Genomic DNA, 20,135 nt, shown 5'->3' on the forward strand with positions numbered 1-20,135 from the left:
TTCAACAAGTTTTTCTGTATATTAGTTGTAATTCCAGTTTATTGCTGGGAGAATGTCTGTGCAGCATCCACTTACTCTGCCACCATTTTTTATCTCCACATTTAAATCTCTTAAATTCTGGGGGGTTTTTTGTTAGCTTTTTGCTACTAATACTTCTTTTCTTATATACACACACACACACACACACACACACACACATCAATAGTCCTTTTAAAATTTCTCTCGTTTATATTTCTTAAATGGTGCATATTATCTGTAGAAAAAATGATAGATACTTGGGGAAATATGGAACTGAAATAAGATGATTAGGTATTCAGGGTTTTTAAAAAAAGCAGTTTTGTCATAAAATGGTTCCTACACAGAATATTGTAGGAAAACCCCCATTTAATTTATCCAAAGTAAGTTTAAATACATTTAAAATTTATAATTACTTAAGTTAGAATCTTTACACAGGGTCTTATTTTCAGTCACACTGACCCTTAGGCCCAGCTTTATAGCTAGGAGAAGTGATAATGAAATCAAGTCTTGGAAGAGGCACTTATGATGTTATGCAAATTTTCATTCAAAAGTATCAATCCTGCAAGCAAATCTTTAATACTAACAGTGTGGTAATATAATTAGAGCACTGGGTCAGGTTCTGTGAGACATATATTCTAGCTTACTCCTCTGAAAAAAAGATGTGTACTTTTGAGCAACTGAATGCTTCTTCCACATTTGTAGGGTGTTTTACTCAGGACTAATATTTGGCATGTAGTAGCCTGAATAAATAGTAGTTGCTATAATTTTTAACTTTTTATAGTTTCAGTTCATCATTTGCTTATTCATTCATTCATTTATACATTTAATAATTCATTCCTACTCCCCAAATCAGGTAATGAACATTTCTAGTGGTAAACAAAGACAGTATGATTAATGTTCTTTTTTACTGTTGCCTGAAAATTTAGTTCTTTGAAGCAGTTCAGTGAATTTATCTTCAGTGTTCTCTAGAAAAGTACATTATGGTCAATTCTTTAATAAGGTTTCCAATTACTTCTAGGGTAGAGCAGATCGGAATAATTGTCTTACTGTGACTTTGATGGGGACAAGAAGGGAAGAAGCTGTTGTGTGAACTACTGGAGAATCTGTGGGTAGAAAGTGGAGGTGGTAGCAGTTTATGAAAAAGACAGACCTGAGATTTTCATAAAAGTAATGGCTTGGAACAACCTCTCTCCCATTTTCACAGGATGACATTTTAGAGTTTCTTATTTTCTGAATTTTATATTTATGTAATCAGATTCTGTGTGTACATATTCTTTGGGAGAGAGTTAGGATAAATGGCTGGTCTGTTTTGCCATTTAAAGTCTGTGACATGGCCCTGAGCTTTGCCACTGCCAAGGGGTGAGGTTTTACATTTAGAAGATGTTAATTGAATTTTAAAGCAATATAATTAGTAATTTGGCAATCTCTGTTTAAAGAAACATGCGGAGATGGTGTTTGGGAGAGGGGATCGGGCTGCTCAGGCATCCCTGTACCGTACCAAGTCCCTGTTCCTGCCCCAGAGGCAGCCTGCTGCCTGGGAAGGGATGTGAAGTAGCCAAGTCCCTGTCCACCCTTCGCCACCCAGCGCCACAGAGAAAACAAAGGAAACATGCCAATTTTTCAAACCAAATATTGCACAGGCATTTGAGCAGTTAAAAAAGTATGATGCATATCTTGACATGAGTACAAAGGCATAAGTCAGTTGAAACGAAAATGCTTAGGTCATATTAAATGCAATTTAAGGGTTACTGAATTTTTACCAGTTAAGACATTTTTTACCAAATGCTCTTTCTGCATCTATTGACAAGGTCATATGATTTTTACCCTTTCTTTTGTAATGTGTATTACGTGATTGATTTGTGAATGTTGAACTATTCTTGTGCCCCTGGAATGAATCCCACTTGATCATGATATGTTATTTTTTGGGTATACTGTTCCTGATCTTTCCCAAAATTTGCTCGTTCATAGTTTTCCTCATATCAATAAGTGTAACTTTATTCCTCCAGTTACTCTTACCAAACACCTCAGAGACATTGTTGACTCCATTCATTCATTTTCTCATATCCAATAGAATTAGTGGTGCATTGTCAGCTCTACCTTCAAAATATATCCATAATCTGACCATTTACTACTTCTGTGGCTACAACTTTGATCTAAGAAACCTTTTCTTTGCCTGTATAACTTCAATAGGCTCAATATTTTTGCCCTTTTCACATCCTCACTTTTACCCATTTACAAAACATCCCCACTACAAGTCAGTGCTTACAATGGCTGATAAGGTCCCATTATCTTCTGATCTCATCTTTCCCTTGATCAACTTCATCTACCACATTGACTTCCTTCCCTTTCTTCTAAGTATGTTTCTTCCAGCTCTTCCCTCAGATATCCACACAGTTTACTTCTTCTCCTGGTTCTTTTTTTTTTTTTTTTTAAATTCCTAAACATGTCTTTATTTATTTTATCTTTCTACTAGAATGTTCCATGAGATCAGGATATTTTTTCTTTTTATTTCCATATCCCAAGACCCTGTATCCTTGAGAGAATGAGGTGATACTGACAAGAGGCAAGACATTTTACTTCTACTGGCTCAAAACTTGGCTGAAGATGTGCAAAGGTGGGAGTCCTAGATTCTTTCTTTTGATTCTGTCTATTCAAGTGATTGGCTCCTCCTCCAAGGATTATTTTCTTGAAGAAAGGAGACCCTAATGCACTTCCATTGCACTGTGTTTACCTTCTGATACAACGTTTTCCTGAAATCACCTAACTGTCCCATCTCTGCCACTAGATCATAAGCTCCTTGAATGTTGGGACCATACTTTTTCAGTGATGTAGTCTCAGCACCAAAATCTGTGTTTAGAATGATATTCATTGTTGATTGACTTTCTTAAAGAATACTCCAAGCAGGAAATGAAGAAAACCCGAACAAGGTCACATTGAGGAGCTAAAACCACTTAGAAATAAAGGAAAGGGAATTGTCTAGAACAACTTCCAGGGGTTTTGATTAGCAAATAGGAGTGTGCATGTTTCCCTTTTGATTAACTTGGAGGCAAGTTAAAAACAATGAGGATTTGTCAGCATGAGATAAGCAGGTGGAGGGTCATTTTCCGAAACAGAATATTACCATTTTTATTGTATAGATATAGAAGCAAAGACAGTAATTATTAGGATTCAAATAGTGTGTTAGATTAACACTATTCATTTAAAGAATGTTTTCATATATTAAGCTCCCCAAACAAGGTCAAATAGTTGAGCCAATTTCTTGTTAGAGGCAGGCTCCTTGCAGTAGATGATATTATGTAGGGTTATTTGGCTTAATCTTTCTCAGGGTTTAAAACTCAGAAAAAATGTTAGTTTACATCTTTATACTGGTTATGTTATTTACAATTTCAGTTGCATATGTATTTCTTAATCCTTATATAACCTGTTGATATAAAAAGATGGTATTGGAAGCTCAAAAGAAAATTTTACCAGGAAACAGATAAACTGAGAATCAGATACTAGATCACTGCTCCTCACTTGTTAGGGCAGTTTTTGTATGCACATGAAATGATTCTTGCAGGTTGGTCATGACTGGGAATAAGAAAACTTTACTTAGCCCACAGTTGGGGCATCATCTGAACTTGTAGGACTCACTCTGCTCAGGCAGAATAAAATCATCACTAACAACCTCAGCAATTACTGCGTAGTAAAAACTAGAAAGGTTGTGCTCACTTACCTTCCCTGGGCTTGAAGTGGAAAGGCAGGTATCAGTTTTTATTAAATTTTCTTTTTTTAGCTTTAAATTGGAAATATCATTTCTATTGAGATTTATATAATAATGCTCATATTTACCAAAGTCAAGCTCAGGCTCTTAATTCACTTTGCTCAATGGGGAAAAAAAATGAGAAAACAGACCCTTAATTCTGATATAACTGGCTTTACTAGGATGTATAGAAATAGAAAACATGAGGGAGAACCAAGATGGTGGCATAGGTTAACGCAGGAGTTTGCTGCCTTGAACAACTACTTCAAAAGTGAAACTAAAAAAAGGAACGGACATCACCCAGAACCACAGGAACGCTGGCTGAGTGGAAGTCCAACAACTAGGAGGAAAGAGAAACGCATACGGACACTCAGAGGAGGCGCAGTGCTGAAGTCAAATTCTGAGGTGCGGAGTGCGCAGAGCAGGCTGGCGGCGGAGGGCACGGTTGGCGTTTTCAATCAGGAGGGAGTCGCAGACTCTGAGCTCCAGATACGGGCGAGTCTTTAGGGACCCAGACTCAAATGGGAGAAGCGGGACTGTCTGGCTTCGGTCAGAGGAGTGCAGCTTTCTCTCTGAGCTTTGCAGCGGGTGCTGGGACTCAGAGAAGCAGAGCCCCTGGGGACAGGACTGAGAGCTGCCATAACTGCTCTCTCTGGCCCACCCTGTTGATCCTGTGCGACCCGCCCCGCCCAAGCCCCGCACAGAGGCATTTGCCGGATAGCCTCAGGCAAACACCAGATTAGCACCTCCCTAGAGGACAGAAGTTCTCTCACTGCAGACACAGCTGATTCTCATAGCCACTTGGTCTGGAGGTCAAACCCTCCCTGGTATTAGCTACAACAATCAAGATTTAACTATAAGACTGCGCACAAAGACCATTAGGGGGTGCACCAAGGAAGCATAACAAAATGCGGAGACAAAGAAACAGGACAAAATTGTCAATGGAAGATATAGAGTTCAGAACCACACTTTTAAGGTCTCTCAAGAACTTTAGAAGCCGCCGATAAACTTAATGAGATCTACAAGAAAACTAATGAGACCCTCGATGTTATATTGGGGAACCAACTAGAAATTAAGCATACACGGACTGAAATAACGAATATTATACAGACTCCCGACGGCAGACCAGAGGAGCGCAAGAATCAAGTCAATGATTTGAAATGCGAGGAAGCAAAAAACACCCAACCGGAAAAGCAAAATGAAAAAAGAATCCAAAAATGCGAGGATAGTGTAAGGAGCCTCTGGGACAGCTTCAAGCGTACCAACATCAGAATTATAGGGGTGCCAGAAGATGAGAGAGAGCAAGATATTGAAAACCTATTTGAAGAAATAATGACAGAAAACTTCCCCCACCTGGTGAAAGAAATGGACTTACAGGTCCAAGAAGCGCGGAGAACCCCAAACAAAAGGAATCCAAAGAGGACCACACCAAGACACATCATAATTAAAATGCCAAGAGCAAAAGATAAAGAGAGAATCTTAAAAACAGCAAGAGAAAGAAACTCAGTTACCTACAAGGGAATACCCATACGACTGTCAGCTGATTTCTCAACAGGAACTTTGCAGGCGAGAAGGGAGTGGCAAGAAATATTCAAAGTGATGAATACCAAGAACCTACAACCAAGATTACTTTATCCAGCAAAGCTATCATTCAGAATTGAAGGTCAGATAAAGAGCTTCACAGATAAGGAAAAGCTAAAGGAGTTCATCACCACCAAACCAGGATTATATGAAATCCTGAAAGGTATCCTTTAAGAGGAGGAAGAGGAAGAAAAAGGTAAAGATACAAATTATGAACAACAAATATGCATCTATCAACAAGTGAATCTAAGAATCAAGTGAACAAATAATCTGATGAACAGAATGAACTGGTGATTATAATAGAATCAGGGACATAGAAAGGGAATGGACTGACTATTCTTGGGGGGGAAAGGGGTGTGGGAGATGCGGGAAGAGACTGGACAAAAATCGTGCACCTATGGATGAGGACAGTGGGTGGGGAGTGAGGGCGGAGGGTGGGGCGGGATCTGGGAGGAGGGGAGTTATGGGGGGGAAAAAAGAGGAATAAATGTAATAATCTGAACAATAAAGATTTAATTTAAAAAAAAAAGAAAGAAAGAAATAGAAAACATGAGGTAGAATATGCAGACTTACATATTTCAAGGGTGTGTTTTGCATTCATCTTTTGGACCAATTTTAATTCTAATTACTTTATCTATTGTTGTTTTTTTTCCCCCTACTACATTACATAAACAAATTTTGAAAAAATTAATTAGTATGAGAATAAAAGACTGATTTTGTTCTCAAATTCCATGTTTCATCTAACAATTGAAGTGGAATGTATACATACTCAAAAATAAATAGATTTTGAGAGTGGAGACTTAAAAATGGAAAAACAAAACACTCTAAGGCAAATAATTTAAATTTTAACTAAAAAATAGTATTGGGAAAATAGATAATTTAAAATTACATAGGACTGTAGATACTATTAACATTTTAAGAGACGTTTTATATTTTCTAATGAAAGACACAAGGTAAAGAGGTGAATTTGCTTTCTGGTTGTTTCTTATTGGCTGACTTGCTGAAGTTGCTATTGAATTAATTCCTGCCTGAAAGAAGATGCAAGAATTCCTTGGAGTTCTAAGATTTTAGTTCCTGTAACAGTATTTCAAGATAATTTTCTTACAAATATGCTACTCTTATCTGTTAAGAGACATTTCTCCTGTAAATTTCCCCTACAATGCCAAACACACTAAAATAATTTAGGGCTAAGGTTTTTTTTCCCTATTTACATAGAAATATATTTTCCCTTTGGTATAATTCTAAATTGCAAAAAACGTGAACTTAAAAAGAAAAAAAAAAGGTTTTTTTTTGTTTGTTTGTTTGTTTTTTAATGTGAATAGTTAGGAACATGAAAGTATACGGGTCACCCTACAATAAGCAGAATTTAGTTTTTCATGTGGACCAGATGGAAATAGACTACTATTCAGATTTAAAACAAGCCTAATATAAGGCATTGTATACTTATAACTAAAAGTTAAATTCAGTTACTCACTTTGCTAAAACATCTTTATTATTTTAAATAATAAAGATCTATAAAATACTATTCAACATGAAAAAGAACTATCCAAGCATGGCTTTTCCTACTGAAATGGGTGGGGACCTCCCAATGATTCTTTCAATTAGCTTTAATAAAAAAATATTTTCATTGTTTTAGTTTATGGTGAGCAAAAACGTGAAAAAAAATGTCCAAATAAACCATTAATTTTACGTTAAATAAACAAGCCAGAAATAGGGAACTTGATTTGAAAATAAATATTAAATATCATACATTAATGAAATAGTCTATTATTATCAAGATTTACTTGTTAAATATACCCTCTTAAACCCAGTTGGTAAAAGAAGTTGATGATAAATTCAGACATAGCCAACTCATTTTCATGAAATATAATAAGTGAGAAGAGGCAGATGTTCATATTTATATACAGCTGTATAAAACGGGAATGATGCAAAAAATAGCTCCATATTAATCATTTTTCCTTAGGTATCACTGCCATATATCCTCATTTTATGAAATACAGTAAACCTGCAGGAGCATAAGGCTGAGAAATGTCATACTGACAAATAAAAAAATGATATTAGCAAAGGAAACTAAAGCTTGCTTATTCCATTTTTGTTAGGAACAACAACACGTAACTCTTAAATATGTGTACTAGTTTCACTCAGAAAAATCTACCATTCCATACAGACAACACTCTAGGAAAGCATGGTGCCTTATTCATAAGTGGCTTTTGATTGACATTTAGTGAAATTTCATTATCACTATTAAAATATATCACTCAAAATTATATTTCTTGTTGACAATGTGTTAGCAATACCATTACCAAAGCAAGAAGTAGTATATTATCTTTAAATTTTTGTAACTGAAAACAAAATTTCAATAGCAAATCAGATGCCATATTATCCATACTAATAAAAGGATAATATGCTAATTAGACCAGGAGACCTTCCGGACATCCTTCCAAAGCCATGGTGGCAGGGCCGAGGCAGAGGTGGTTAGGGGTGACCAGGCCAGGAGGGGAGGGCAGTTGGGGGTTATCAGGCTGGTGGTGGGGGGCAGTTGGGGGTGAACAGGCTGGCAGGGGGACCAGCTGGGGGTGAACAGGCTGGCGGGGGGGGGGGGGGTTGGGTGCAAGCAGGCCAGCAAGGGGGGCAGCTGGGGTCAATCAGGCCAGCAGGGGGGGCAGTTGGGGGCGATCAGGCTAGCAGGGGGGCAGTTGGGGAAGAGCAGGCCAGCAAGGGAGGCAGTTGAGGGCCATGAGGCCAGCCGGGGAGGGCAGTTGGGGACATGAGGCCAGTAGGGGAGGGCAGTTGGGGACCATAAGGCCGGCAGGGGAGGGCAGTTGGGGACATGAGGCCGGCAGGGAAAAGCAGTTGGGGGTGATCAGGCCAGCGGGGGGGGGGGGGGGGCAGTTGGGGGTGAGCAGGCCAGCAGAGTGGTTAGGGGCGATCAGGTAGGTAGGTAGGTGAGTGGTTAAGAGCCAGCAGTCCCGGATTACAAGAGGGATGTCCGACTGCCGGTTTAGGCCTGAGGGGTTCTAGATTGGAGGCCGGGCTATGAGACATTCCCCCGCCGTGCACGAATTTCATGCACTGGGCCACTAGTTATACATATCTAAGAACATAAGAAAGCCATAACATTTGTCACTTGGTAGAATACAGGCTTTTTTTTTTTTTTTTTTTTTTGTCTTTTTCCTTTTAAAAGCATCAAGACCAGTGTAGATAAATTAATTTGAAGGTACTACTAATATCTTTTCTTCTTCTTACACTTTCGGAACTTTTTGCTATATTCACTTTCTCTAATGTTTTCTGTGCTACTATCACTATCACTAGTTTGTTTTTGCCTCTTTCGTTTATTAATTTGGTAAAGGTCAGGATCATGTGGCTGTTGGTGAGTCCATTCATATGAGCTGGGTCCAGCCTCTAGATGTGGAACATGGTTTAGTGAAGGAGGCATAGCTGTGTTCTTAGGAAGTGGTGCTGTCATCTCACAGTAAGGAAGCTGCAGCGCTGGATTACATGCATGCCACTGCTGTGGAAAAAAAACATTCATTTATCAAAACATGACCAAAATGTTTAAAAAGTTTACAGTTTACATGCATTATACAAATAACTACCAGAAAATCAAACTGTGTATTAGTATAAGAAAGGCCATGATTTTGTAAAATAGAGATGTGGTAGTTTCCTTAAATAGTTAACAAAGATTCAAGTAGTATACAGCTTACTACAGTACAACCTAGTGCTGTCCTATAGAAATAAAATGCAAGCTAAGTATGTAGTTTTAAATCTTCAAGTAGGCACAATAAAATATATATATATAAAAAATAAGTGCAATAAAGAATGCATTTTATTTATCTCAGAATATCCAAAATATTATCATTTCAACATGTAACCAATAAAAAATTATGAGATATTCTACTTTCTTTTTTCATATTAAGTCTTCAAAATCTGGTATACATTTTATACTTACCGTATATCTCAATTCCGATGATAAATTTTCATAGAAAATACTTGATCTAAATTTAGGTTACATAAAATGTACATTTGAGAAAGTAGATACACATATCAGAGGTCTTTCAAATATAAGTAAAAGTTTTCCAGTAACTGAATTAATAACATTTTAAATTTTATATTGGTTACAGTATAAATAACATGGTGATACAGTTTTTGGTCTCACATGTGGCTAATAGCCACCATATTGTATAGCACGGTTGTCAATAGTTATGATATACACTTCTTTCTTTTTTTGAAGTAATTTTTAACTCAAATTTCTAACTATTCAAAGTACATTAAAGGTTAATAGAGATAACATGAGAGTGAGTAAGTGTATGTGTATGTTTTTCTCAGATCTACCACAGATTAAAAATGCTGGGAAAAAGATATTGACAGCTTCAGATGAGAACTGGTATTTACAAGTAACTCACTATGGCTAAGAAAAGTTTTTTTCCAAAAGTTAAATTACCAATTTTCCTTTTTCACAAAAGTGAAAACAGCTATTTTAAAATCTGAAGCTCACATGTATGCTGGATGTTTGTAAAAACCCCACCCTGTCAATAAGAATACCTGTGTTATAGTCCCACATCTGTCAGTAACAAGTTCAATCTTGGGCTTGTTAATCAATATTCTTGGGCCTCAATTTTATTATGTATAAAATTATGAGCTGGAAAACAAGTAATTTCCCAAGTTCCCCTATAATAATAAAGATCATAATTAAGATTTCTAAGCCAAAACCATATTTTTGAGAGTCTTTGGAAATAATGTAGTTTATTACATTAAAAATCTTTGCCTCTAGTTAAAAAAAATATTCTTAAATTAATCCAAGTCCAAAAGCAATATATTTGTGATTAATGTTTACATTATGTAAAAACAATTCACCAAATAAAATAATTCAATTCCAAAAAAATATCTTTTAAAACAGCCATTTAAGCCCTAGCAGGTTTGGCTCAGTGGACAGAGCATCAGCATGCAGAACAAAGGATCCCAAGTTCAATTTTGATCAAGGGCACGTATCTTGGTTGTAAGGTCCTCCCCGGCCTGGTTGGGGCTCATGCGGGAGGCAACCAATCTCTGTTTCTCTCACATGAATGCTTCTCTCTGTCTTTCTCTCTCTCTTTTACTTTCCCTAAAAATCAATGTAAAAATATCCTCAGGTGAGGATTAACAAACAAAACAAAACAAAACAAAAACGTCACTTAAATGACAACTCTACTCAAATTTTACTCGGACCACAGTGCATTATCATTCCCATCCACTCTTCTGGCTGTTTGCTGAGGTAGGTACTATGTTCTGGACTTAAGATGACTGTATTAGAGCCCTCTGCCATTGGGGGAAAGTGTTCTGGGAAGCTGCTGACTTTGTCCCAAGATTAGATTTGAGCACTGTAAGCTCCAAATAGTTTTCATATTCTTCACAATTTGCACCACATTATATATTGAACGAAAGGCATATCAAACTTACCATCTTCTGAAAGAAAAAATATTCTTGAGGTAAAGCTGCATTATTAGTTGGAAAGAACTGCATGGGAAAGAAAGAACTGCCCATGGCTTCTTCATTTCTTTGGAAAGGTAAAAGAAAATAATAAAAAGTTAAAATTCCTACCCTCAAATGTCCATTTTTCTTAAAAATAAAACCACAGCTCTTTATAATTAAAAAGAGAGAGAGAGAGAGAGCGCTCCTCTAAGAGAATGTGGTTAAGAACAATTAACTGTAAACATACATACACAAATAATCAGTTAATTAGGTACCGGAGCACCTTAAGTCATATTAATAGCTACATATTGAAATCTCAATATTTAGAGTCACATTTAGCTTTTTGATAGGAAAATAGTAAGCAATGTTAATTTTATAAAGAAAAAGAACACTTAGATATGAAGACAGCAGAGCAAGTCATTAATAATTATCAAGGGTAAATTCAATATTTTACAGATATTGAACAGTCAAAAAAAGGTAGACATTTTTCTCAATTTATTTTTGAATGTATATTTACTGTTTATATAAATTATGCTCTTTCCTAAATGTACTGATGTTAACATGAACACGTATTTGCTGATTTCTTCTACACATTCATATAGTAATAAAAATTGCTAATTTAAAACTGTGGTGTGTAAAGCTTCATATCAAAGTGTACTATTTTCTTCTATGGAAATGTTCAAAAAATTAAGTAACAAAAACTGGCTAGATCTATAGCTTGTCTTCATTAGTCTACTTGCTCCAGAGTATAGTACAATTTTAATGTTAATACTACTAATCCTTGCGACAGAAAGTATACTTTGGGAAGAGTGCAATTAACACAGGCAGGTCGAGGCAGTCAGATGAATAGGTGTATATCCCAATTGTAAGTGTTGAGAGTAGTACCACAGAAGGCTAACTGATCCATCACAACGAGGCCTTGGATGCTTAAATGATTAACAGCTATGAAAAGAACATAATGAACTGTAAAGAATATACAGATATAACTCCCTACACCACATGCTGCTGAAAATAATATGACTGAAGTTAAATGAAAATATCTTGTCGCTTTTCATGGTTTCAGAAAAAATGAATTCCTTAATTTTATTGTATGCCTAAATGGTAAGGTTTACAATAATCCAAAACATTTCCTGTCACAAGAACATATTTATTTTCTTTACCTTCATGAAAAAATATTTTAATTACCTGTAGCTGTGTGAATTGATCTTAACACAGCTCTCAAAACTTTGATTAGTTGGTTCAGAAGAGCGAGAACTCCCTTCAAAAGAAATAGAATAACATGGTGATTACTTCATTGTATAATTTTTTGAGTTCTAACATAAAACCATAAAAACCCTCCAAACCAAAAAGGACATAGTATTAAGTAAAATTCTATACTCATATAAGATACATGAATATGTTATTGGTCTCTCAAGAAATATTTACAGATTGTTTATATTATTATAAATGACTAAATTATAATCAGGCTTTGTCCAAAGCAATGGCTCTACAATAAAATTATATTGACATGGGACCATACAAGATACAAGCTGTTTTGCTCTATACACCTGTAAACTAAAAATGGCAACTCATCAGTGTTATTTGCCTCCCATGTATACGGCATGAGTTCTTTAAACTGCACTGACAAAGCCAATGCAACCTTACACAGGATGCTAAGCAGCTGTGTAGGGAAGTGTCAGAACATGATGTCCTGGACCATTCCACCAGCTTTTATTAATTAAAAGCTGGTAGAATGGGACAGTGCTGAGAGCATGATGCAGCCAATTTTCTTTGCAAAGAAATTAACAGAATGAAATGCAGAGAGAAGCACTTCTCCTTTGCAACAAGGCATTGTTTTATTCTTATTTGTTTTTGCATAGGAAGGTAAATAAAAACAAAGAAACAAGAGGTATATCAATAAGCCTGAATCATTTAGGGGAGAGAAGCAACGTAAGCATTGCAAGCATTGCCTCTATCAGTCCCTTCAAACATAAAAGGCCTAGAGTATTAGTAGTGTTCTCGGGATATCTAATAAAAGATGATCAGTTCTTGGCATGTGTATAGGAGAAGGCACTCGAGGCTATTCATGTCAGGAAGCTTTCTCCCACCACTATGAAGGATCACTCTGGAGCTGGTTTTGGTCAGTTGCTCTTAAAGGGGCTTAGATCCAGGGCAAAATACATAGCATGATTCCCTCCCCTAGTTCCAAGGAGAAGAAGGACTGTTGCCTACTATATCTTCCAAATAGTAGGTATTTTACATCATATATTAGCAATGACAAAAGGATGAGCAAATATTTTTGCTCTATAAAAGCTAGAATTGTGTGTCTCCAGTTCATTTAAATTTTGCTTAATTTATAATAGCCAATAGCAACTATCATAGATATTTGCTGGCTGATACTAAAATAGAACATTAAAATTTTTAATACAGAAGCAATGCAATAGGGTTGGCAATGTAATTGGCAATACTAACTACTAGTAATTACATGCAATTATGAATTAAACATGTGTTTTGAGAAAATTTAATAGAGGCTATGGGAGCACTTTTTTGGTCTTTGCTATATAGAAAACAAAATGCTTACACTTCTGAACTCACCAACAATAATAAAACTCACTTGGATAAACCTACCAAATCGATACTGCACATTAATCGGTCTTCCATATAAACGAATTCCATTCAGCAAAGCTATGGCATAAGACACTGATTCTGGGTGTTTAAAGCAGACAAATCCAAAGGACTTCGGCTTTCCTTCTCTGTCTTTGCATATAGTCACTTTGGTTAATGGCCCAGCCTAGAAAAAACTTAAAAATTATTTTCTCATAAATCTAAAGATGTTTTTCACAAATAACTCACGTACATTTAGTTATAGATTTTAAAAAATCTGTTAGCAATAACAGTTTTATGTAGTTCTGCTAATAATAGAATTTCCTAACAATTAATATTACACTTCATCACACTTTCTTGGTACTTTCTGGATCATCAAGAAACATTTAGAGAATATAGGCTTGTCGGGGAGAGAACCAAGATGGCGGCATAGGTTAAGGCCGGAGTTTGCTGCCTTGAACAACTACTTCAAAAGTGAAACTAAAAAACGGAACGGACATCACCCAGAACCACAGGAACGCTGGCTGAGTGGAAGTCCTACAACTAGGAGGAAAGAGAAACGCATACGGACACTCAGAGGAGGCGCAGTGCTGAAGTCAAATTCTGAGGTGCGGAGTGCGCGGAGCAGGCTGGTGGAGGAGGGCGCGGTTGGCGTTTTCAATCGGGAGGGAGTCACAGACTCTGAGCTCTAAATACGGGCGAGTCTTTAGGGACACAGACTCAAATGGGAGAAGCGGGACTGTCTGGCTTCGGTCAGAGCGAGTGCAGCTTTCTCTCTGAGCTTTGCAGCGGGTGCTGGGACTCAGAAAGGCAAAGCCCCTGGGGACAGGACTGAGAGCCGCCATAACTGCTCTCTCCGGCCCACCCTGTTGATCCTGTGCGACCCGCCCCCGCCCCGCCCCGCCCAAGCCCTGCACAGAGGCATTTGCCGGATAGCCTCAGGCAAAGGCTAGATTAGCACCACCCTAGAGGACAGAAGTTCTCTCACTGCAGACACAGCTGATTCTCATAGCCACTTGGCCTGGAGGTCAAACCCTCCCTGGTATTAGCTACAACAATCAAGGTTTAACTATAAGACTGTGCACAAAGACCACTAGGGGGTGCACCAAGGAAGCATAACAAAATGCGGAGACAAAGAAACAGGACAAAATTGTCAATGGAAGATATAGAGTTCAGAACCACACTTTTAAGGTCTCTCAAGAACTGTTTAGAAGCCGCCGATAAACTTAATGAGATCTACAAGAAAACTAATGAGACCCTCGATGTTATATTGGGGAACCAACTAGAAATTAAGCATACACGGACTGAAATAACGAATATTATACAGACTCCCGACAGCAGACCAGAGGAGCGCAAGAATCAAGTCAATGATTTGAAATGCGAGGAAGCAAAAAACACCCAACCGGAAAAGCAAAATGAAAAAAGAATCCAAAAATGCGAGGATAGTGTAAGGAGCCTCTGGGACAGTTTCAAGCGTACCAACATCAGAATTATAGGGGTGCCAGAAGATGAGAGAGACCAAGATATTGAAAACCTATTTGAAGAAATAATGACAGAAAACTTCCCCCACCTGGTGAAAGAAATGGACTTACAGAAGCGCGGAGAACCCCAAACAAAAGGAATCCAAAGAGGACCACACCAAGACACATCATAATTAAAATGCCAAGAGCAAAAGATAAAGAGAGAATCTTAAAAACAGCAAGAGAAAGAAACTCAGTTACCTACAAGGGAGTACCCATACGACTGTCAGCTGATTTCTCAACAGAAACTTTGCAGGCCAGAAGGGAGTGGCAAGAAATATTCAAAGTGATGAATACCAAGAACCTACAACCAAGATTACTTTACCCAGCAAAGCTATCATTCAGAATTGAAGGTCAGATAAAGAGCTTCACAGATAAGGAAAAGCTAAAGGAGTTCATCACCACCAAACCAGGATTATATGAAATGCTGAAAGGTATCCTTTAAGAAGAGGAAGAGGAAGAAAAAGGTAAAGATACAAATTATGAACAACAAATATGCATCTATCAACAAGTGAATCTAAGAATCAAGTGAACAAATAATCTGATGAACAGAATGAACTGGTGATTATAATAGAATCAGGGACATAGAAAGGGAATGGACTGACTATTCTTGGGGGGGAAAGGGGTGTGGGAGATGCGGGAAGAGACTGGACAAAAATCGTGCACCTATGGATGAGAACAGTGGGTGGGGAGTGAGGGCGGAGGTTGGGGCGGGAACTGGGAGGAGGGGAGTTATGGGGGGGAAAAAAGAGGAACAAATGTAATAATCTGAACAATAAAGATTTAACAAAAAAAAAAAGAAAAAGAAAGAAAAAAAAGAAACATTTACGGTGTTAAGAACAGGAAATTGCCCTAACCGGTTTGACTTAGTGGATAGAGCGTCGGCCCAGGGACTCAAGGGTCCCAGGTTTGATTCCGGTCAAGGGCATGTACCTTGGCTGTGGGTACATCCCCAGTGGGGGGCGTGCAAGAGGCAGCTGATCAATGTTTCTCGCTCATTGATGTTTCTAACTCTCTATCCCTCTCCCTTCCTCTCTGTAAAAAATCAATAAAACATATATATATATATATATAAAAGGAAATTATAGGTAATGGGAAATTCTAGGTAATAGGTCCAAATTTTGAAAGGAATACTATAATACCCTTCAATTAGGTTTAATAAAACAATTTAGAGAGCATTTACCAGTGTATAACAAAAAAATGAAATGACAAACCCAATGTTGGTTGAGTTATGACAAAAAACAAAACTGGCAAAAATTTATCACAGCCTAATTTTTTTCTGTAAGAAGTTTTTTCATCAAGAAATGTTTTAATATATAGTAGATTATTCATAATTAGTGAAAAATCAGAAAGGCTCTAAATCCAACTGGAGAATGTTATTCCGTGGTGCATTATTAAAATACTAGAGGCCCGGTGCACAAAATTTGTGCACGGGGGGGGGGGGGAGGGGGGTGGTCCCTCAGCCTGGCCTGCAACGAAGCCAGTGTTCCTTGACCCGGCCTCCAGCCCGAGTCCCCTCCCCTCCCCTCAATCCACACAGCCGGGACCCCTTCCCTCCACGCTGCTGGGGCACGGACGCTGGGCTTGTGTTGCCAGGGCAACGCCGCCAGCATCCCACCCCGGCCACTATGGGCATTGCCACCTTTGTCGCAGAGTGACGGTTCATTTACACATTACTCTTTTATTAGATAGGATCATATCTGGACATATTTAATATGTGATATTGAACCTGTAATTAGAAATATGGAGTAAAAAAGTGGAGTCAAATATTATAAAACAAATAATTTTATTAGTTATACTAGTAACTAAGAAAAAGTTTGCATCACCATGGTAATGATCAGAGGAGGGAAATACATAAACAGCTAAGATATGATAATGAAGGGCTCAATCTTTTAAATTGTACCATAATTAAAACTGATTGCTTTTCTCTGTAGAGATGGATAATTGTAGTAAGAAACTGCTTTTAATCTGAAGAAAAATGTTAATTATCATCTTTCAAATGATGCTGTGTTTTAGGATTCAGTCTTCTTTTCATTCTCTGCTTTCTCATGAACTAGCTTGTCCTCCCTTCTGGCTTCAAGGATCACTTCATCAAAAAATCTATTCTTTTCCTACTGATTTTCTTCTTTTGTGCCTCTTTCTAAGAGACAGTCTCCTGGAGACTTCCATGTGATTGTACTTCAAACTCAACATTTTGAAACTTAATTCATTATCTTTCCCCTGGAAATCTATACTCCATTCCTTAGTTAAAAGTACAAAGATATTAAACCTTACTTTCTCACTTCAAAGGATAATCAGAAATTTGAAAGACACTAGTAAAAAGATAAATGCATAGTAATAAAACCAATTTTAATCAGTACTTTTCTACCACTGGTATTAAATATATGAAATCACAAAGGGACAGAATATCTTAAATGCTTTGAATTTTATAAATTCAAAGATATGCCAAAGCATGTTGAAAGATAAAGTTCAACAAGAGATGTGCTTGTAGCAACAATCACATTAGCTTAATCTTTTTATCGAAATAAAATACATTAATAGTGTTGTAGTTGTCAAGATTTGCTAGGTTGGCTGGGTTGAAGCCTTTCTAAAAGATACCTCACTTTAGCAACTTCTCCTAGAACAGTGATTTTCAACCTGTTTCTTCATAAGACACACATAAACTAATTACTAAAATTGTGCACACACCAAAAAATTATTTTTTTACCAATCTGATAAAAAAAATTGTTATAATTTTGATTCATTCACACCAGATGGCTGTTGTTGTGTTGGCTGTTGTCATTATTTTATTTGACAATCGAAGGGGAAAGAAGTCAGTGCCCCTGACTAAATAGTCAGGCACTGCATGTTTTAAAATTCTTGTGGCAGAGGTGGAAAATCGCTGTTCTTGAATAGAAAAGGACGTAGGCAAAATAAAAACATATGCTTGGTTGCCTTATCGTTAGAAAAGATGAATATTTTGTTTGGGTAGACATCATAAAAAATGAGACTATATAGATCCAGTCCTTACTGAGTAGAAATAACATGTGCATGGGGGCCTTCATGCCTTATTCCTCCCACCGGCCCTTTGTTTTTGGAGGCTCAACATAAAAAGCCTTCTGGAGAAAAAGAATGATTAAGTTTCCCAACCCCCCTTCTCCCTCCCTTTTCTCTCCCTTCCTTCTGTTTTTTTAGAGTGACAAGTTCTAATGATATTGGGGGGGGGGGGGGGATAACTATAGGAAAAAGACAAGTATTAGAGCAGATTTTAAAAAGCAAGTTTTAAAAGATGGCAAGTTATTGGCAGGATAAGCTTAAAAGGCTTATACTTCATATTTTTCAAATATTAAAAAGGTTTATGTCCAGGACAGGAAACTGTATTCCTGGAAGGGACTGTCTCTATCAAATTGTATCTACTAGTATAATTAACAGAGGGGAACATTAGTTCAGAGGCAAAGGGCCTTTCAAAAGCTAAATGAAGAACCCTTTTCATGGCTGCTACTACACTTCCTCATGGAAATTTAGGTTTTGCTATTGTCTCACTGGGAACTTGTCCTTATTCTGACAGGGGAACTCTCTTTCCTGGCTTCTCTTGATGTTAGTATTAGCAGTACTGTCAGCAGTAGCGGCAGCAGCACACAGTGAGTGCCAGGCTCAGTAGTTTTACCTGGATGCACTTATCACATCGGGGATACTATTGCGCCCGAGCAACAGTTCAGGAAATCGAGGCACTGAATTTCAGTTACTTGCCCAAGGTGACATTGCTGACGTCAGAACTCACGCTTGAAAACAAACAAACGAAAAACTTGGCTATACTATCCATCCCGCTCTTCTGTAGATTATCCCAAATTCGGGCAATTAATTTTGTCTTCCCTTTTTAAAAGACCAAAGTCTACCTCTTAAACTGTATGCTTAGTACCTCACTTAGTGTTTGCCACGTAATTCTGGGCCTTGAATGAGTATATCTCTTTCGCAAGTGAGACCCAGGTGTACAGAATAGGAATAGGTGTTTACAGGAGGCAAGAGGCTCCATCCCGGAGGCAGCAGGTCTGGAGTATTTCTGGGTCTTCTGGGCATGAGATAAAAGGAACTGACCAGGGAATTAATTGGTCACAGTCATGACTTGGCTGAGCAAATCATCTCAAATCTCACTTAACAGACACCGCCACATAACAGGGCCTGCGGATAAAGTAACGGATGGAGAAACTTCTACACATCTCTTTTCGCAGGATGTGAGGCGTGAGAACGCTATTTTATCGCCTGAGCAGTGACAGGGCGGTGCTGCCTTCGCTGAGCACCGCGCAGGCCCGCAGCCTCCGCGCAGCCCTAGCCCAGCGCGGAGCCCATCACCGCCCGGCGCGGTGTGGGGCGCACCCAGCGAGCGCCACTTCACCACCCGGCTGCTCACCTGGGGACGCGCGCCGGGCGGAGCCAAAGCAGAGCCCGGGCCAAGATAGGGCGGAGAGGGCGCTGGGCTCGGAGGGTCCACGCACGCCCGCCTCCGCGGCTGCGCTTCCGGCTGCGCGCGCCCCGCCCCCTCCGCCGCCCCTTCCCTACCGACGGTACCTGAAGGAACAGCTCGTAAAGGATTTCTTCCCGCACTCGGGCCTCTAAATTCCCCACAAACACCGTCCTGTCGGCCTCCTCCTGAGCTGGGAACATCCCTCCGGTCCGGGCGGAGGCCTGAGGAGATGCCCACACGCCGCCCTCTTTAGCCTCTTCCCGGCGCGGCCGGGGCAAGGGGCGGGGGCACTAGAGCACCGCGCGGGGGGCGGGGGCGGGGGCGGGGCCTGGCTGGGAAGCCACGCCCCCTCTGCCTGAGGAACCAGCCCACAGCGCTGCGCCCGCCTGGGACTGGCCGGGATGGTGGGGTGTGGGGGAGAATAAGTAAGGCTAGTGTGGAAGGGGCTTTGCCCTGCTGCTTGTGGAGTGCCCGCAATATTTCTGGGAGCAACATTATTCATTGATTCTGGATTTATTCAACCAGCATTTTATATGAACTTTCTATAGAGCTTACCTTATACTGTCAGGCTAATGGGGGGAAATCAATTTCCAAAGAGTAAATGAATCATTAGGATTTTAAAATTATATTCTTTATAAAATTCTTTTTTGAAAGAATGAATGTGTGCATGTATGCATGGATTTGGCTACAATAGGATACTAAAACTAAAGTTTATTCACCTAGATAGCATTTCCTAGAAAAGTCTGAAAATGACTGCAGAGGTTTTAGGTGGACACTAGAAAGCATTTGAACTTGAGAAAAC

The 20,135-nt window shown here is 38.6% G+C and overlaps 1 protein-coding gene across 1 annotated transcript; it reads right to left on the reverse strand.

Annotated features, from left to right (window-relative positions):
• Window positions 1-8,484: 8,484 nt before the first annotated feature.
• RBM11 (RNA binding motif protein 11) lies at window positions 8,485-19,612 on the reverse strand. Its single transcript, XM_036350762.1, has 5 exons — window positions 19,438-19,612; window positions 13,397-13,559; window positions 11,975-12,047; window positions 10,778-10,874; window positions 8,485-8,852 (listed from the first exon to the last, which is right to left on the reverse strand). Exons 1-5 carry the CDS (start codon window positions 19,531-19,533, stop codon window positions 8,565-8,567), a joined length of 717 nt encoding a protein of 238 aa, XP_036206655.1. The 5' UTR covers window positions 19,534-19,612; the 3' UTR covers window positions 8,485-8,564.
• Between the last annotated feature and the right edge of the window lie 523 nt (window positions 19,613-20,135).

The sequence above is a fragment of the Myotis myotis genome, unplaced genomic scaffold, assembly GCF_014108235.1.
Source record: "Myotis myotis isolate mMyoMyo1 unplaced genomic scaffold, mMyoMyo1.p scaffold_m19_p_2, whole genome shotgun sequence".
NCBI classification, from domain to species: Eukaryota; Metazoa; Chordata; class Mammalia; order Chiroptera; family Vespertilionidae; genus Myotis; species Myotis myotis.

Bases quoted from the DNA above. Each gene is read 5' to 3' on its own strand.
- RBM11 (XM_036350762.1), bottom strand. From the start codon at position 19,533: ATGTTCCCAGCTCAGGAGGAGGCCGACAGGACGGTGTTTGTGGGGAAT. The intron at 12,048-13,396 runs GTAGGTTTATCC...TTTCTTTTGAAG, and splicing joins TAATGTGCAGTATCGATTTG to GGAGTTCTCGCTCTTCTGAA. The intron at 10,875-11,974 runs GTAATTAAAATA...ACCTTTCCAAAG, and splicing joins ATCAATTCACACAGCTACAG to AAATGAAGAAGCCATGGGCA.